Raw genomic sequence first — 18065 nt, 5'->3', positions numbered from 1 at the left:
CTCCAGCTACGAGGGTCCCACACACGATAGAAAAGCTTCTCCCTCTGTCATTTCCATATTTACGGCTTGGCCCCATTATCCATGTCTGCCGGGCAGATTCTATCCAATAAACTAATTAGAGCCGGCTCCGTTCCTCGATGCTCATTGTTTATTCTGCCAAATAACTTCTACTTATCATCTTTTATGTGTTGGCGCAGTTCAGACACAGATGGTGCCAGCTGCCAAGCCATGACTTTCCCTGGTCTGGCGAAACGGTGCCAGCGCCAAAAAATCTGCACTGCGAAAATAAAAGTGTAGTAAAAAAGAGCAAAATGTAAAACTGCTTGCGAAGTTAGTCAGGACCCGATGCATGACGTCAGCGGAAGTGTACTAGTCTGCTGGTTTGTTTTTAGCTCTGAGTTTGCATTTCTCTGACACCTCCTGCTGGTTCAGATATTTTTTTTTTTTACACTTTTACCTCCTTATTATCTCATATGGCCTATGGGGAAGCAGCCGTGGACTTGTGCTGATGGTTTGTTTGGAATTAGCAGTAAAAGCTGTTATAAGAATGTAATAGTAGAGACGTCACCCACGAGGGTGGGAGAGGGCCCCCTGCTCCTCATTGGTTTCCACAACTTTTCTTCCTGTCACTTAATGAACCTTCATTATAGCACCTGTGTATTGTGTATCCTGCACAGATATTTTATTATCTAGAAGTGAATTATAAAGGTTTTCATTAGAATTATTGTTCCAAAGTTATTTTTATAATTTACAGTAGTCAGGACGGTGTTTGTTTTTTATATAGAGCTCAAAATCCCCTGGATAGACAGAACTAAATGTTAACTTTCTGCCGACCAGCAGCCACCACTAGGAGGAGCAGTGTTACTAGAAAGATCAATGTATAAGCAGTATGTAGTCAGCTCCTGAGCTCCCCCTAGAGGTGGCTGCAAGAAGGTAGAATTTTATCTTTTTAAAGGAAACCTGTCACCTGTTTTTTCCCATATAACCTACTGCCACCACCTTTCAGCCCCATGTGACAGCATTCTATAATGCTGTATATATGACTCCAACTCACCTTGCAATGCAAAAAAACCCCACTTTTTATTAATCTCAATCATTGGGCATCGCTGGTCTTGATCCAGCGCCTCCTCTCTTCTTGCAATATCGTCCTCCTTCTCTGCTTGGTGTGGATGATGCGTCCTATGTCATCCACACAGTGTCCTCCATCGTGCTCCTGGGCAGGCGTACTCCTCTCTGCCCTGCCGAGGGCAGAGCAAAACACTGTTCTGCGTATGCGCGGGAAAAGGCCAAAGAACACCGGCACATGCGCATTCCATTACTTTGCTCTGCCCTCGGCAGGGCAGAGAGGAGCACGATGGAGGACACTGTGTGGATGACATAGGACGTATCAGTCACGCGAAGCAGTAAAGGAGGATAGCATCGCATGAATATAGGAGGATCAAGACCGCCCTGGACCGGACCGCCCCGCCCCATGGGTGAGAATAATAAAAGATGGGTTTTTTTTCCTTGCAGGGCAAATTGGAGCCATGTATACAGCATTATAGAATACTTTCACATGGGGCTGAAAGGTGGTGGCCATAGGTTATATGGGAAAAACCTGGTGATAGGTTGCCTTTAAATGGTCACTGCCATTTCATCAAACTTTGCATAAATCAGTAGTCAAAAGTTAACATAAGAAGATTTATATATTATATACAGTACAGACCAAAAGTTTGGACACACCTTCTCATTTAAAGATTTTTCTGTATTTTCTTGACTATGAAAATTGTACATTCACACTGAAGGCATCAAAACTATGAATTAACACATGTGGAATTATATACTTAACAAAAAAGTGTGAAACAACTGAAAATATGTTTTATAATCTAGGTTCTTCAAAGTAGCCACCTTTTGCTTTGATGACTGCTTTGCACACTCTTGGCATTCTCTTGATGAGCTTCAAGAGGTAGTCACCGGAAATGGTCTTCCAACAATCTTGAAGGAGTTCCCAGAGATGCTTAGCACTTGTTGGCCCTTTTGCCTTCACTCTGCGGTCCAGCTCACCCCAAGCCATCTCGATTGGGTTCAGGTCTGGTGACTGTGGAGGCCAGGTCATCTGGCGTAGCACCCCATCACTCTCCTTCTCGGTCAAATAGCTCTTACACAGCCTGGAGGTGTGTTTGGGGTCATTGTCCTGTTGAAAAATAAATGATGGTCTAACTAAACGCAAACCGGATGGAAGAGCATGCCGCTGCAAGATGCTGTGGTAGCCATGCTGGTTCAGTATGCCTTCAATTTTGAATAAATTCCCAACAGTGTCACCAGCAAAGCACCCCCACACCATCACACCTCCTCTTCCATGCTTCACGGTGGGAACCAGGCATGTAGAGTCCATCCGTTCACCTTTTCTGCGTCGCACAAAGACACGGTGGTTGGAACCAAAGATCTCAAATTTGGACTCATCAGACCAAAGCACAGATTTCCACTGGTCTAATGTCCATTCCTTCTGTTCTTTAGCCCAAACAAGTCTCTTCTGCTTGTTGCCTGTCCTTAGCAGTGGTTTCCTAGCAGCTATTTTACCGTGAAGGCCTGCTGCACAAAGTCTCCTCTTAACAGTTGTTGTAGAGATGTGTCTGCTGCTAGAACTCTGTGTGGCATTGACCTGGTCTCTAATCTGAGTTGCTGTTAACCTGCGATTTCTGAGGCTGGTGACTCGGATAAACTTATCCTCAGAAGCAGAGGTGACTCTTGGTCTTCCTTTCCTGGGGCGGTCCTCATGTGAGCCAGTTTCTTTGTAGCGCTTGATGGATTTTGCAACTGCACTTGAGGACACTTTCAAAGTTTTCCCAATTTTTCGCACTGACTGACCTTCATTTCTTAAAGTAATGATGGCCACTCGTTTTTCTTTACTTAGCTGCTTTTTTCTTGCCATAATACAAATTCTAACAGTCTATTCAGTAAGACTATCAGCTGTGTATCCACCAGACTTCTGCACAGCACAACTGATGGTCCCAACTCCATTGATAAGGGAAGAAATCCCACTTATTAAACCTGACAGGGCACACCTGTGAAGTGAAAACCATTTCCGGTGACTACCTCTTGGAGCTCATCAAGAGAATGCCAAGAGTGTGCAAAGCAGTCATCAAAGCAAAAGGTGGCTACTTTGAAGAACCTAGAATATAAGACATATTTTCAGTTGTTTCACACTTTTTTCTTAAGTATATAATTCCACATGTGTTAATTCATAGTTTTGATGCCTTCAGTGTGAATGTACAATTTTCATAGTCATGAAAATACAGAAAAATCTTTAAATGAGAAGGTGTGTCCAAACTTTTGGTCTGTACTGTATCTTATCAGAAAAGCCTGCTTCTTTCTCCTCTTATGCAACATTTCTAACCCCCCCCCCCCCCCGCCTCCTGAATTCGCCATTCACTCTAAAAATCTGACTTTTTCCAAACTGCCAGGTCACTGAAGGATCAGGTTACAGCTGTGTTGATGTCTACGGAGAGGTGAGGGTAGAGTAGAGTGCAACAGACAGATTGTTCTGCTGCTTTTTAGTAAGGGCCCCGTCACACTAAGCGATGCAGCAGCGATCCCGACAACGATACGACCTGTCAGGGATCGTTGCTGCATCGCTAATACATCGCTGGTGAGCTGTCAAACAGGCAGGCTCACCAGCGATGAGGGGAGCAGCGATATCGTGGAAAGAATCGTTCCATGATGTCCTGCTCCCGTTACCAGCCTGCTGCAAGCAGGAGCAGGCTGGTAACTATGGTAACCATCGCGTTACTAAGTGCGCGTGTGCCCCTAGTAACCCGCTGTTTACCATGGATACCACTCTGCTACGGTGCGCGGGAGCCTCCGCTTACCGTAGCAGAGTGGTATCCATGGTAAACAGCGGGTTACTAAGTGCGCGCGTGCCCCTAGTAACCCGATGTTTACCATGGTTACCAGCCAGATCGTTGGTCCCGCTGGTCACACACAGCGATGTGTGCTGGCCAGCGGGAGGCCAACGACCAAAAAATGGTCCAGGACACTTTGCAGCGATCAGCGACCTCACATCAGGGGCCTGATCGCTGCAAAGTGTCACACACAGCGACATCGCTGGTGAGGTCGCTGGTGAGTCACCAAAACCGTGACACAGCAGCGATCTCGCTATGTGAGACGGGGGCTTAAGTGTTTTATCTCACCCCAGAGCTGGATTCACATCTACACTGCTGTTATATTGTCCTACATCATGCTGCTTCTCCTGAACATTTACTACATAGAGATTGGAGAGCAGGAATTCCTCATGTCTGTGTGTGCTGTGTATGGGAGACATCATGACTGCTAGTCTTCACCCAGCAGCTTAGAGACAACTGAAAATTAGAGATAGCAGAGGGGACAGCTGGTGAAAAATACTGGATACAAGTCATATAATGTCCAGAAATAATGTTATTCTTTATGTACACACAGCACAGTTTATTCTGAGCAGTCACCTGAAACGACAGGTCCCCTAGTAAAAGGCTTTTGGGGGCTGTATCTGAAAAATGGATCTTTTTGATCTCTGTAAAGATATATTAGGACATTAGTCAGCAGCACTTGGCTCTTCGGTACCTCTCAGGCTTCACAGGAGGAAATCATGCAAAAGCGTCCCCTCCCCCCCCTGCTGCATTCATTTTTAAAGGGATACTCCTCGATCTTCTGTTCCTGCAATCGGCAGACCTCCAAACTGTGATTCTAAATTCCAAGGAATATCCTATCCCACCGCCAGATTGTGAACATGTACTTTTTATACAGCACTCTTTTTTTTGCAATTTGTTCTTTTCTCGTTATCAACATCATAAAAGCTCTATTTGTTGCAGGGGGTGTCCCTCTGCTTCTATCTGTGTGAGGACAGATTAGTCATTTACTGGCTTCTGATCTGGAATGAACTTCAGATTGATTTACTAGTCGGCTGCATATAGCGACGGCTACCTGGTGCAGAGTGTGCGCTCGCCGCTTATCAGACACGTCCTTATTGACTCATTTATCATCACCGCCACAAGACGTTCCATTAAGTAGGACCATTCAGCAAATTATACCCCGGAGTCGGCCCAAGTTTCACTTCTTGGCAACCTTTTTGCATTTTTACAATCAAGAAAAGAAAATTCCTTAACAAAAAAAGTTTGCTTCTTCTCAGCGTAACGTCAAATATTTCTAGATGCGAATAAAAAAAAATCAGATCCATATAGAAACTAACGAGCAAAGTTCACTGTTCCAGTCCTGGGTTTGTTGCAATGTATGTGGATTCCCAACAATGTACCAAACCCAACAGCCGTGTGAGCAGAATGATATCAGAACAGTGTGTTCAATCATTGGATATTTCTATTCAATGACTGCAAGCAGAGGTATTGCTGACAATCAGAAAGAAAATGTGTACACAAATTCTCATTCTTCAGGATGGCAAGAAACTTGGCGAAGACTGTTATAAAGTAAAGAAATAAGCTTTACTCCCCCACGAATCCAGCACCGCCAATCCAGTCAGCCCCACCGATCCAGCACCACCAATCCAGTCAGCCCCACCGATCTAGCAAAGCCAATCCAGTCATCCCCACCGATCTAGCACCGCCAATCCAGTCAGCCCCACCGATCTAGCAAAGCCAATCCAGTCATCCCCACCGATCTAGCACCGCCAATCCAGTCAGCCCCACCGATCTAACACCGCCAATCCAGTCATCCCCACCGATCTAGCACCGCCAATCCAGTCATCCCCACCAATGCAGCACCGCCAATCCAGTCATCCCCACCGATCCAGCACCGCCAATCCAGTCATCCCCACCGATCCAGCACCGCCAATCAAGCCATCCCCACGGATCCAGCACTGCCAATCCAGTCATCCCCACCGATCCAGCACCGGCAATCCAGTCATCCCCACCGATCCAGCACCGCCAATCAAGCCATCGCCACCGATCCAGCACCGCCAATCCAGTCATCCACACTGATCCAGTACTGCCAATCCAGTCATCCCCAGCAATCCAGCACCACTGATCCAGTCATCCCCACCAATCCAACACCGCCAATAAAGCCATCTCCACCGATCCATCACTGTCAATTCAGTCATCCACACTGACCCTCAAGTGGTGACCTCTGCATCCAATCACTGGCCTCATTGGCAGGTGAATGATGTATGACACATGATCAGTACAGAAATGGTGAGGTCAACTTGGATGGAAGTTCAAGTAATCCCTTTTTTCTTCACATTTACTATTCTTGTCCAAGATTCTTAAACTTTATTCCAGAGGCGTAAGTAGAAAATGTTGGGCTCCATAAAAAAACTTGTGGACAGGTCAGTGTTTTACCGCATAAATATAACATTTCTGATATATCCAAAAATCTACTGTCCATTCCCGCATCGTGGATGTGCTGCGGAGCCAAGAACCACACACATGGTTTCCCCCAAATTGCCATCATTCACCATATGTGCAATTCTTGTCCCTGCAGCAAAAATCATAGCATAAATGCTCTATGTGAACTTGCCCTAGTGTGACTGAACCTGAGCCGAGTGTCGTCCACCAACGCTCAATCGATGAGAATGTTAGCACTTCCATATCTTCAACTTTACAGACCCCCAATCCAGGCGCTCACCAGGTCTGTAGAAATTGTTGCCCTTTCTTACAATGTCGGGGTTGTTGGTCCTGATGCACTATGGCTGGCTACCCTGGTTATGCTCCCTCTCCAGTGCCTATACACCCACCAGTCCCTGTACATCAGTGCCAGCAGAAATGCTTCTCAGCAGTAGGATCTGCCCCTTCTGAAGGCTTCTCTGTCATCACCTACATCCAGTTCCTCCCTGGTTACCACTGGATGACATCCACAGGCAGGAGGGATACAAAACCTTATGTTCTAGCAGGGAGAGATGTAGACCCCCTGGACTATAGAGCTCAGCTGCAACTACAATAGGTACACCACTGATTGATTTATTTCCAGAAGACTAAAATATGGTTGGTGGGACCTCCACCTAACCTCAAAAGGAGAGGACCAAAGTCCCATTGGCATTTTATCTGCTCAGTGCTGACCACCGCCGATCAGAAAGTGATGGAAAACCCTTGCAATATGCCATCACATTCTGTGGCAGGACACTACTTTGATATAACAATAGAGTTTGAAGTTATTTTGTTCCCTTATTTGGACCCTGAGAAGTTCAAGATCCTACTAGATTGCCACAGTCGAGAGCTCCTGGAGACACAGGGGTTCACTCGATAATGAGTTAGCAGGGGACCACACGTGCCCTAAAGACTTGTCCCAACATTTCTCTCATTAATATTTGTCCCCTCTTCACAGGTACGATCCCCCCACTCATAAAGTCCATAGAGTCCAGTGAAGAAGGACTGTCAACCAACAAGGGAATAAAAATGCTGGTGACCATTTCCTGTATCCTGATCGGCGTCCTTCTCCTGTTTGCTTTACTGCTGATCGTCAGGCGTAGAAGACGAGAACAGAGACTGAAGAGGCTGAGAGGTAACCCTAGTTGTCTATCTTTGCTATACAATCTACTGCCTGTCTGGGCTCACAGACTTGTTTTAGGTCCCTTCCATTCAGGGCGAAGGGGGTCATACAAAGGTAGATGTTGGATCCTTACAACTTCAGCTTATAAAAATAAAACATCGTCTAGGGGGAAGAGGGTGCAAATACAAGAACGTTTAATGGGGTCATACAACTTTATAAAAGTTATAAACAGCTACAAATGATAAAAAAGAAGCTATACTCCACTCCTTATTTCCCTGGTGGCCCTCCCACTCTTCGTTTTGCATGTAAAAACCGATGAGTGGCAAATGCGATCGCTAATTGCATTACCATTTAGAAAGCCATGATGCCAGTAGTAAGACATGAGACCGCCATGTGCTGGGACATAAAGACTGGGAGGACCACCGGAGCATCACCTCTGGATCTGGAGACCCTTTTAAGGGTTATTTGCTCAGGAGGCTGGGTGGAAAAGGACCCTTGGCTTTATTGTTCCGTAACTAGAGAAAACGGAGATTAATTTTATGCCCAGAAAGGTTAATGCTGAATTGTAAATGCCAAGCTTGGCTTCCAGACCATTATTTGTCATTAAGTGTCATCAAGTCAGTTTTGACTTCCAGCAACCACATGAATGAGGCTTCACCGTAGTGTTCATGATTTCTGCCACCCATCTATCTTGGCGTAACCTCTCCCTTTCTTCCCATAAAGCATAATTAAGTGGTCCTTCTTATACCTAAAGGTGTAAAGGGGGTACATGTGGCTGCTACGGGCACTTGTAGAAATGAGGCCCAGGGTAACGATGGCCTGAGCAGGACTCTCCTATCTTAGACCTTCCCACATTTTCACAAACTCAACAAATTCTAGCAGGTCCCGGCTCTGAAAGGGGGTGTTCCTGTACAGTTTGGGGCATCCTCTAGCAGTTCAGGTGGGGTGAAGTTAGGGGGGCTCTACTGTCCAAACCAAGATGCTAGAAAATATTATAGATGAACTGCATTGTTGGAAAACACAGAGATGGGGAAGAATCTGGGAGGGGAACTTTTATTGCAATTAAAGACTTAGTCTGGATGTGCCTCACCTGGAAGGTTTGGCTTGATTTATTCAAGAGTTGAACTGCTTTCTGTCCATAGTATTCTAAAAAGTCCATAAGAATTAAAAAAAAAGGTTAAATTGTAAAAAATTCTAGTTGCCTGCAGCCACCAATAGGAGGAGCTGTCTCTATACAGTGTTATTAGTGAGGTCAATGTGTAATCAGTATGCAGTGAGCTCTGGAGCGCCCTCTAGTGGTAGCCGTAAATCGAATTTTAAACAATAGGACTCTCGAGGGGAGGAAAAAAGAAAAAGAGGGATGGTGGTGCTATCTGAGTGTAGTAATTAATAAAATACTTAGAATTTAAAATCAAGTGGCTATTCGATTAGCTATTAGTTGTGGATTGGCACAACCTCATAGAAAGCATGGGTGAGCAGATTCACTTATATATTCTTTTTTATCCGTGTAACACAAAAACCTCTTTGAATAACAGGTAATTTTTGGATAATAGCTTCCTTTCAAGGGGTTAATGTAGGCATAGAAAGTAACGCTGTACTTCACATGCCCTATAATCTGCGCTGCGTATCCTATTTTCTGTATGTTATTCCACGGCACGGATCAGTACAGATACAATGAGAGCAAAGATGGAGTACTGTGGAGATGAGGAACATATCGAAAGGGCAGAGTCATGGTGCTCGGTCACATAGAGAGATGAGAAATTAATGACTAGAGGTACAGAGGTGACTGAAGTAAGATTATAGATGTAACTGGAGCCAAACACTCAGAGATCACCTCCTGGTTTATTATCCAGTTTTACATCTTTGTGAAGGAGTATTATGCCATTTTGTATGCCATTCTTAAGAGTATTGCAGTAGGAGGTGGCTGAAATTCAAGAGGGTGTTGTACCCGCTTGGCTGGTGGGTACAACCTTCTAAATGCCCCCCAAACAAGTAGGAGGAAAATAATAAGTTGAAATCTTTTCCCAACTTCATAGAAACCAAAAATGATAAACTTAATAAAGCCAAAGAGACCTCTACTAATTGCCTTAGTAGGGTGTAACTCTACCGACAAGTCCCCATGCAGGTGCCGAGAGTTACAGACCTGGCACTGTATTAGCATTATACAGTTATGGGTAGAGCTGAGTAAGAAGATTTACATCTCCCCGATCCGGCGTCCGGTCGGGTCCTCCGTGGCATCCAGATCATGGCAGTCTCTTCTTTATCCTTTGGGCGCCCCTCGCGTTTACTAGGTCCTGAGAAGTCATGAAGCCGTGTGGCCGATATACTCCAGAGGTGGTCAGGATGCCGGCCAGAAGTGAAGACTGTCCTGGTCGGTCTTGAGATGTCATTATGTCACGTGGCCGATATTCTCCAGAGGTGCTCAGGATGTCAGCCAAAAGTGACTACTGTCCTGGTCGGTCCTGAGACGTCATTATGTCGCGTGGCCGATATACTCCAGAGGTTCTAAAAATACTGGCCGGTAGTGAAGACTGCCCTGGTCGGTCGTCAGATGTCATTATGTTGTGTGGCCGATATTCTCCAAAGTTGCCCAGGATGCCTGCCAAAAGTGAAGACTGCCCTGGTCGGTCCTGAGATGTCATTATATAGTGTGGCCGATATACTCCAGAGGTGCCCAAAATGCAGAACGGAAGTGAAGACTATTCTGGTCGGGCCAGAAATGTTATAATGTCGTGTGGCCGATATTCTCCAGAGGTGCTCAGGATGCCGGCCAGAAGTGAAGACTGTCCTGATCCGTCCTGAGATGTCATTATGTTGTGTGGCCGATATTATCCAGAGGTGCTCAGGATGCCTTCCAGAAGTGAAGACTGTCTTGGTCGGTCCTCAGATGTCATTATGTCGTGTGGCCGATATTCTCCAGAGGTGCTCAGGATGCCGGCCAGCAGTGAAGACTGTCCTGATCCGTCCTGAGATGTTATTATGTTGTGTGGCCGATATTCTCCAGAGGTGCTCAGGATGCCTTCCAGAAGTGAAGACTGTCTTGGTCGGTCCTCAGATGTCATTATGTCGTGTGGCCGATATTCTCCAGAGGTTCTCAGGATGCCTTCCAGAAGTGAAGACTGTCCTGGTCGGTCCTGAGATGCATTATGTTGTGTGGCCGATATTCTCCAGAGGTGCTCAGGATGCCTTCCAGAAGTGAAGACTGTCCTGGTCGGTCCTGAGATGCATTATGTCATGTGGCCGATATTCTCCAGAGGTGCTCCGGATGCCTTCCAGAAGTGAAGGCTGTCCTGATCGGTCCTGAGATGTCATTATGTTATGTGTCCGATATTCTCTAGAGGTGCTCAGGATGTTGGCCGGAAGTGAAGACTGTCCTGATCGGTCCTGAGATGTCATTATGTCATGTGGCCGATATTCTCCAGAGGTGCTCAGAATGCCTTCCAGAAGTGAAGACTGTCCTGGTCGGTCCTGAGATGTCATTATATTGTGCGGCCGATATTCTCCAGAGGTGCTCAGAATGCCTTCCAGAAGTGAAGACTGTCCTGGTCGGTCCTCAGATGTCATTATGTTGTATGGCCGATATTCTTCAGAGGTGCTCAGGATGCCGGCCAGAAGTGAAGACTGTCCTGGTCGGTCCTGAGATGTCATTATGTCATGTGGCCGATATTCTCCAGAGGTGCTCAGAATGCCTTCCAGAAGTGAAGACTGTCCTGGTCGGTCCTCAGATGTCATTATGTTGTGTGGCCGATATTCTCCAGAGGTGCTCAGGATGCCGGCCAGCAGTGAAGACTGTCCTGGTCGGTCCTGAGATGTCATTATATTGTGCGGCCGATATTCTCCAGAGGTGCTCAGGATGCCGGCCAGCAGTGAAGACTGTCCTGGTCGGTCCTGAGATGTCATTATATTGTGCGGCCAATATTCTCCAGAGGTGGTCAGGATGCCGGCCAGAAGTGAAGACTGTCCTGGTCGGTCCTCAGATGTCATTATGTCGTGTGGCCGATATTCTCCAGAGGTGCTCAGGATGCCTTCCAAAAGTGAAGACTGTCCTGGTCGGTCCTCAGATGTCATTATGTTGTGTGGCCGATATTCTCCAGAGGTGCTCAGGATGCCTTCCAGATGTGAAGACTGTCCTGGTTGGTCCTGAGATGTCATTATGTCGTGTGGCCGATATGCTCCAGAGGTGCTCAGGATGCCTTCCAGAAGTGAAGACTGTCCTGGTCGGTCCTGAGATGTCATTATATCGTGTGGCCGATATTCTCCAGAGGTGCTCAGGATGCCTTCCAGAAGTGAAGACTGTCCTGGTCGGTCCTGAGATGCATTATGTTGTGTGGCCGATATTCTCCAGAGGTGCTCAGGATGCCTTCCAGAAGTGAAGACTGTCCTGGTCGGTCCTGAGATGCATTATGTCATGTGGCCGATATTCTCCAGAGTTGCTCCGGATGCCTTCCAGAAGTGAAGGCTGTCCTGATCGGTCCTGAGATGTCATTATGTTATGTGTCCGATATTCTCTAGAGGTGCTCAGGATGTCGGCCGGAAGTGAAGACTGTCCTGATCGGTCCTGAGATGTCATTATGTCATGTGGCCGATATTCTCCAGAGGTGCTCAGAATTCCTTCCAGAAGTGAAGACTGTCCTGGTCGGTCCTGAGATGTCATTATATTGTGCGGCCGATATTCTCCAGAGGTGCTCAGAATGCCTTCCAGAAGTGAAGACTGTCCTGGTCGGTCCTCAGATGTCATTATGTTGTATGGCCGATATTCTTCAGAGGTGCTCAGGATGCCGGCCAGCAGTGAAGACTGTCCTGGTCGGTCCTCAGATGTCATTATGTTGTGTGGCCGATATTCTCCAGAGGTGCTCAGGATGCCGGCCAGCAGTGAAGACTGTCCTGGTCGGTCCTGAGATGTCAATATATTGTGCGGCCGATATTCTCCAGAGGTGGTCAGGATGCCGGCCAGAAGTGAAGACTGTCCTGGTCGGTCCTCAGATGTCATTATGTCGTGTGGCCGATATTCTCCAGAGGTGCTCAGGATGCCTTCCAAAAGTGAAGACTGTCCTGGTCGGTCCTCAGATGTCATTATGTTGTGTGGCCGATATTCTCCAGAGGTGCTCAGGATGCCTTCCAGAAGTGAAGACTGTCTTGGTTGGTCCTGAGATGTCATTATGTCGTGTGGCCGATATATTCCAGAGGTGCTCAGGATGCCTTCCAGAAGTGAAGACTGTCCTGGTCGGTCCTGAGATGTCATTATATCGTGTGGCCGATATTCTCCAGAGGTGCTCCGGATGCCTTCCAGAAGTGAAGGCTGTCCTGATCGGTCCTGAGATGTCATTACGTTATGTGTCCGATATTCTCTAGAGGTGCTCAGGATGTTGGCCGGAAGTGAAGACTGTCCTGATCGGTCCTGAGATGTCATTATGTCATGTGGCCGATATTCTCCAGAGGTGCTCAGAATGCCTTCCAGAAGTGAAGACTGTCCTGGTCGGTCCTGAGATGTCATTATATTGTGCGGCCGATATTCTCCAGAGGTGCTCAGAATGCCTTCCAGAAGTGAAGACTGTCCTGGTCGGTCCTCAGATGTCATTATGTTGTATGGCCGATATTCTTCAGAGGTGCTCAGGATTTAGCCAGAAGTGAAGACTGTCCTGGTCGGTCCTGAGATGTCATTATGTCATGTGGCCGATATTCTCCAGAGGTGCTCAGGATGCCGGCCAGCAGTGAAGACTGTCCTGGTCGGTCCTCAGATGTCATTATGTTGTGTGGCCGATATTCTCCAGAGGTGCTCAGGATGCCGGCCAGCAGTGAAGACTGTCCTGGTCGGTCCTGAGATGTCATTATATTGTGCGGCCGATATTCTCCAGAGGTGCTCAGGATGCCTTCCAAAAGTGAAGACTGTCCTGGTCGGTCCTCAGATGTCATTATGTTGTGTGGCCGATATTCTCCAGAGGTGCTCAGGATGCCTTCCAGAAGTGAAGACTGTCCTGGTTGGTCCTGAGATGTCATTATGTCGTGTGGCCGATATATTCCAGAGTTGCTCAGGATGCCTTCCAGAAGTGAAGACTGTCCTGATCGGTCCTGAGATGTCATTATGTTATGTGTCCAATATTCTCTAGAGGTGCTCAGGATGTCGGCCGGAAGTGAAGACTGTCCTGATCGGTCCTGAGATGTCATTATGTTGTGTGGCCGATATTCTCCAGAGGTGCTCAGAATGCCGGCCAGAAGTGAAGACTGTCCTGGTCGGTCCTGAGATGCATTATATTGTGCGTCCGATATTCTCCAGAGGTGCTCAGGATGCCTTCCAGAAGTGAAGACTGTCCTGGTCGGTCCTGAGATGCATTATGTTGTGTGGCCGATATTCTCCAGAGGTGCTCAGGATGCCTTCCAGAAGTGAAGACTGTCCTGGTCGGTCCTGAGATGCATTATGTCATGTGGCCGATATTCTCCAGAGGTGCTCAGGATGCCTTCCAGAAGTGAAGACTGTCCTGGTCGGTCCTCAGATGTCATTATGTCGTGTGGCCGATATTCTCCAGAGGTGCTCAGGATGACTTCCAAAAGTGAAGACTGTCCTGGTCGGTCCTCAGATGTCATTATGTTGTGTGGCCGATATTCTCCAGAGGTGCTCAGGATGCCTTCCAGAAGTGAAGACTGTCCTGGTCGGTCCTGAGATGCATTATGTTGTGTGGCCGATATTCTCCAGAGGTGCTCAGGATGCCTTCCAGAAGTGAAGACTGTCCTGGTCGGTCCTGAGATGTCATTATGTCGTGTGGCCCATATACTCCAGAGGTGCTCAGGATCCCTTCCAGAAGTGAAGACTGTCCTGGTCGGTCCTGAGATGTCATTATATCGTGTGGCCGATATTCTCCAGAGGTGCTCCGGATGCCTTCCAGAAGTGAAGACTGTCCTGATCGGTCCTGAGATGTCATTATGTTATGTGTCCGATATTCTCTAGAGGTGCTCAGGATGTCGGCCGGAAGTGAAGACTGTCCTGATCGGTCCTGAGATGTCATTATGTCATGTGGCCGATATTCTCCAGAGGTGCTCAGAATGCCTTCCAGAAGTGAAGACTGTCCTGGTCGGTCCTGAGATGTCATTATATTGTGCGGCCGATATTCTCCAGAGGTGCTCAGGATGCCTTCAAGAAGTGAAGACTGTCTAGGTCGATCCTCAGATGTCATTATGTTGTGTGGCCGATATTCTCCAGAGGTGCTCAGGATGCCGGCCAGAAGTGAAGACTGTCCTGGTCGGCCCTGAGATGTCATTATGTCGTGTGGCCGATATGCTCCAGAGGTGCTCAGGATGCCTTCCAGAAGTGAAGACTGTCCTGGTCGGTCCTGAGATGTCATTATATCGTGTGGCCGATATTCTCCAGAGGTGCTCAGGATGCCTTCCAGAAGTGAAGACTGTCCTGGTCGGTCCTGAGATGCATTATGTTGTGTGGCCGATATTCTCCAGAGGTGCTCAGGATGCCTTCCAGAAGTGAAGACTGTCCTGGTCGGTCCTGAGATGCATTATGTCATGTGGCCGATATTCTCCAGAGTTGCTCCGGATGCCTTCCAGAAGTGAAGGCTGTCCTGATCGGTCCTGAGATGTCATTATGTTATGTGTCCGATATTCTCTAGAGGTGCTCAGGATGTCGGCCGGAAGTGAAGACTGTCCTGATCGGTCCTGAGATGTCATTATGTCATGTGGCCGATATTCTCCAGAGGTGCTCAGAATTCCTTCCAGAAGTGAAGACTGTCCTGGTCGGTCCTGAGATGTCATTATATTGTGCGGCCGATATTCTCCAGAGGTGCTCAGAATGCCTTCCAGAAGTGAAGACTGTCCTGGTCGGTCCTCAGATGTCATTATGTTGTATGGCCGATATTCTTCAGAGGTGCTCAGGATGCCGGCCAGCAGTGAAGACTGTCCTGGTCGGTCCTCAGATGTCATTATGTTGTGTGGCCGATATTCTCCAGAGGTGCTCAGGATGCCGGCCAGCAGTGAAGACTGTCCTGGTCGGTCCTGAGATGTCATTATATTGTGCGGCCGATATTCTCCAGAGGTGCTCAGGATGCCGGCCAGCAGTGAAGACTGTCCTGGTCGGTCCTGAGATGTCAATATATTGTGCGGCCGATATTCTCCAGAGGTGGTCAGGATGCCGGCCAGAAGTGAAGACTGTCCTGGTCGGTCCTCAGATGTCATTATGTCGTGTGGCCGATATTCTCCAGAGGTGCTCAGGATGCCTTCCAAAAGTGAAGACTGTCCTGGTCGGTCCTCAGATGTCATTATGTTGTGTGGCCGATATTCTCCAGAGGTGCTCAGGATGCCTTCCAGAAGTGAAGACTGTCTTGGTTGGTCCTGAGATGTCATTATGTCGTGTGGCCGATATATTCCAGAGGTGCTCAGGATGCCTTCCAGAAGTGAAGACTGTCCTGGTCGGTCCTGAGATGTCATTATATCGTGTGGCCGATATTCTCCAGAGGTGCTCCGGATGCCTTCCAGAAGTGAAGACTGTCCTGGTCGGTCCTCAGATGTCATTATGTTGTATGGCCGATATTCTTCAGAGGTGCTCAGGATTTGGCCAGAAGTGAAGACTGTCCTGGTCGGTCCTGAGATGTCATTATGTCATGTGGCCGATATTCTCCAGAGGTGCTCAGGATGCCGGCCAGCAGTGAAGACTGTCCTGGTCGGTCCTCAGATGTCATTATGTTGTGTGGCCGATATTCTCCAGAGGTGCTCAGGATGCCGGCCAGCAGTGAAGACTGTCCTGGTCGGTCCTGAGATGTCATTATATTGTGCGGCCGATATTCTCCAGAGGTGCTCAGGATGCCTTCCAAAAGTGAAGACTGTCCTGGTCGGTCCTCAGATGTCATTATGTTGTGTGGCCGATATTCTCCAGAGGTGCTCAGGATGCCTTCCAGAAGTGAAGACTCTCCTGGTTGGTCCTGAGATGTCATTATGTCGTGTGGCCGATATATTCCAGAGGTGCTCAGGATGCCTTCCAGAAGTGAAGACTGTCCTGGTCGGTCCTGAGATGTCATTATATCGTGTGGCCGATATTCTCCAGAGGTGCTCCGGATGCCTTCCAGAAGTGAAGACTGTCCTGATCGGTCCTGAGATGTCATTATGTTATGTGTCCAATATTCTCTAGAGGTGCTCAGGATGTCGGCCGGAAGTGAAGACTGTCCTGATCGGTCCTGAGATGTCATTATGTTGTGTGGCCGATATTCTCCAGAGGTGCTCAGAATGCCTTCCTGAAGTGAAGACTGTCCTGGTCGGTCCTGAGATGCATTATATTGTGCGTCCGATATTCTCCAGAGGTGCTCAGGATGCCTTCCAGAAGTGAAGACTGTCCTGGTCGGTCCTGAGATGCATTATGTTGTGTGGCCGATATTCTCCAGAGGTGCTCAGGATGCCTTCCAGAAGTGAAGACTGTCCTGGTCGGTCCTGAGATGCATTATGTCATGTGGCCGATATTCTCCAGAGGTGCTCAGGATGCCTTCCAGAAGTGAAGACTGTCCTGGTCGGTCCTCAGATGTCATTATGTCGTGTGGCCGATATTCTCCAGAGGTGCTCAGGATGCCTTCCAAAAGTGAAGACTGTCCTGGTCGGTCCTCAGATGTCATTATGTTGTGTGGCCGATATTCTCCAGAGGTGCTCAGGATGCCTTCCAGAAGTGAAGACTGTCCTGGTCGGTCCTGAGATGCATTATGTTGTGTGGCCGATATTCTCCAGAGGTGCTCAGGATGCCTTCCAGAAGTGAAGACTGTCCTGGTCGGTCCTGAGATGTCATTATGTCGTGTGGCCCATATACTCCAGAGGTGCTCAGGATCCCTTCCAGAAGTGAAGACTGTCCTGGTCGGTCCTGAGATGTCATTATATCGTGTGGCCGATATTCTCCAGAGGTGCTCCGGATGCCTTCCAGAAGTGAAGACTGTCCTGATCGGTCCTGAGATGTCATTATGTTATGTGTCCGATATTCTCTAGAGGTGCTCAGGATGTCGGCCGGAAGTGAAGACTGTCCTGATCGGTCCTGAGATGTCATTATGTCATGTGGCCGATATTCTCCAGAGGTGCTCAGAATGCCTTCCAGAAGTGAAGACTGTCCTGGTCGGTCCTCAGATGTCATTATGTCGTGTGGCCGATATTCTCCAGAGGTGCTCAGGATGCCTTCCAGAAGTGAAGACTGTCCTGGTCGGTCCTGAGATGTCATTATGTCGTGTGGCCCATATACTCCAGAGGTGCTCAGGATCCCTTCCAGAAGTGAAGACTGTCCTGGTCGGTCCTGAGATGTCATTATATCGTGTGGCCGATATTCTCCAGAGGTGCTCCGGATGCCTTCCAGAAGTGAAGACTGTCCTGATCGGTCCTGAGATGTCATTATGTTATGTGTCCGATATTCTCTAGAGGTGCTCAGGATGTCGGCCGGAAGTGAAGACTGTCCTGATCGGTCCTGAGATGTCATTATGTCATGTGGCCGATATTCTCCAGAGGTGCTCAGAATGCCTTCCAGAAGTGAAGACTGTCCTGGTCGGTCCTGAGATGTCATTATATTGTGCGGCCGATATTCTCCAGAGGTGCTCAGGATGCCTTCAAGAAGTGAAGACTGTCCAGGTCGGTCCTCAGATGTCATTATGTTGTGTGGC

General features: G+C 47.9%; 1 protein-coding gene across 2 annotated transcripts in view; it reads left to right on the top strand.

Moving 5' to 3' along the window:
* DSCAM (DS cell adhesion molecule) overlaps nt 1-18065 on the top strand; it is a 673153-nt gene that overhangs the window by 570769 nt on the left and 84319 nt on the right. For both annotated transcript variants that reach the window (XM_073668460.1, XM_073668459.1), the window contains exon 27: nt 7282-7458. In XM_073668460.1, the coding sequence (XP_073524561.1) occupies nt 7282-7458 (177 nt within the window). The remainder of the gene's footprint in view (nt 1-7281; nt 7459-18065) is intronic.

This window comes from Phyllobates terribilis, unplaced genomic scaffold (assembly GCF_046119375.1).
Source record: "Phyllobates terribilis strain yellow unplaced genomic scaffold, ASM4611937v1 Scaffold_2__4_contigs__length_985480577, whole genome shotgun sequence".
NCBI classification, from domain to species: domain Eukaryota; kingdom Metazoa; phylum Chordata; class Amphibia; order Anura; family Dendrobatidae; genus Phyllobates; species Phyllobates terribilis.
Note: the sequence above shows the minus strand (reverse complement) of the source record. Positions and strands in the feature narration are given on the sequence as shown.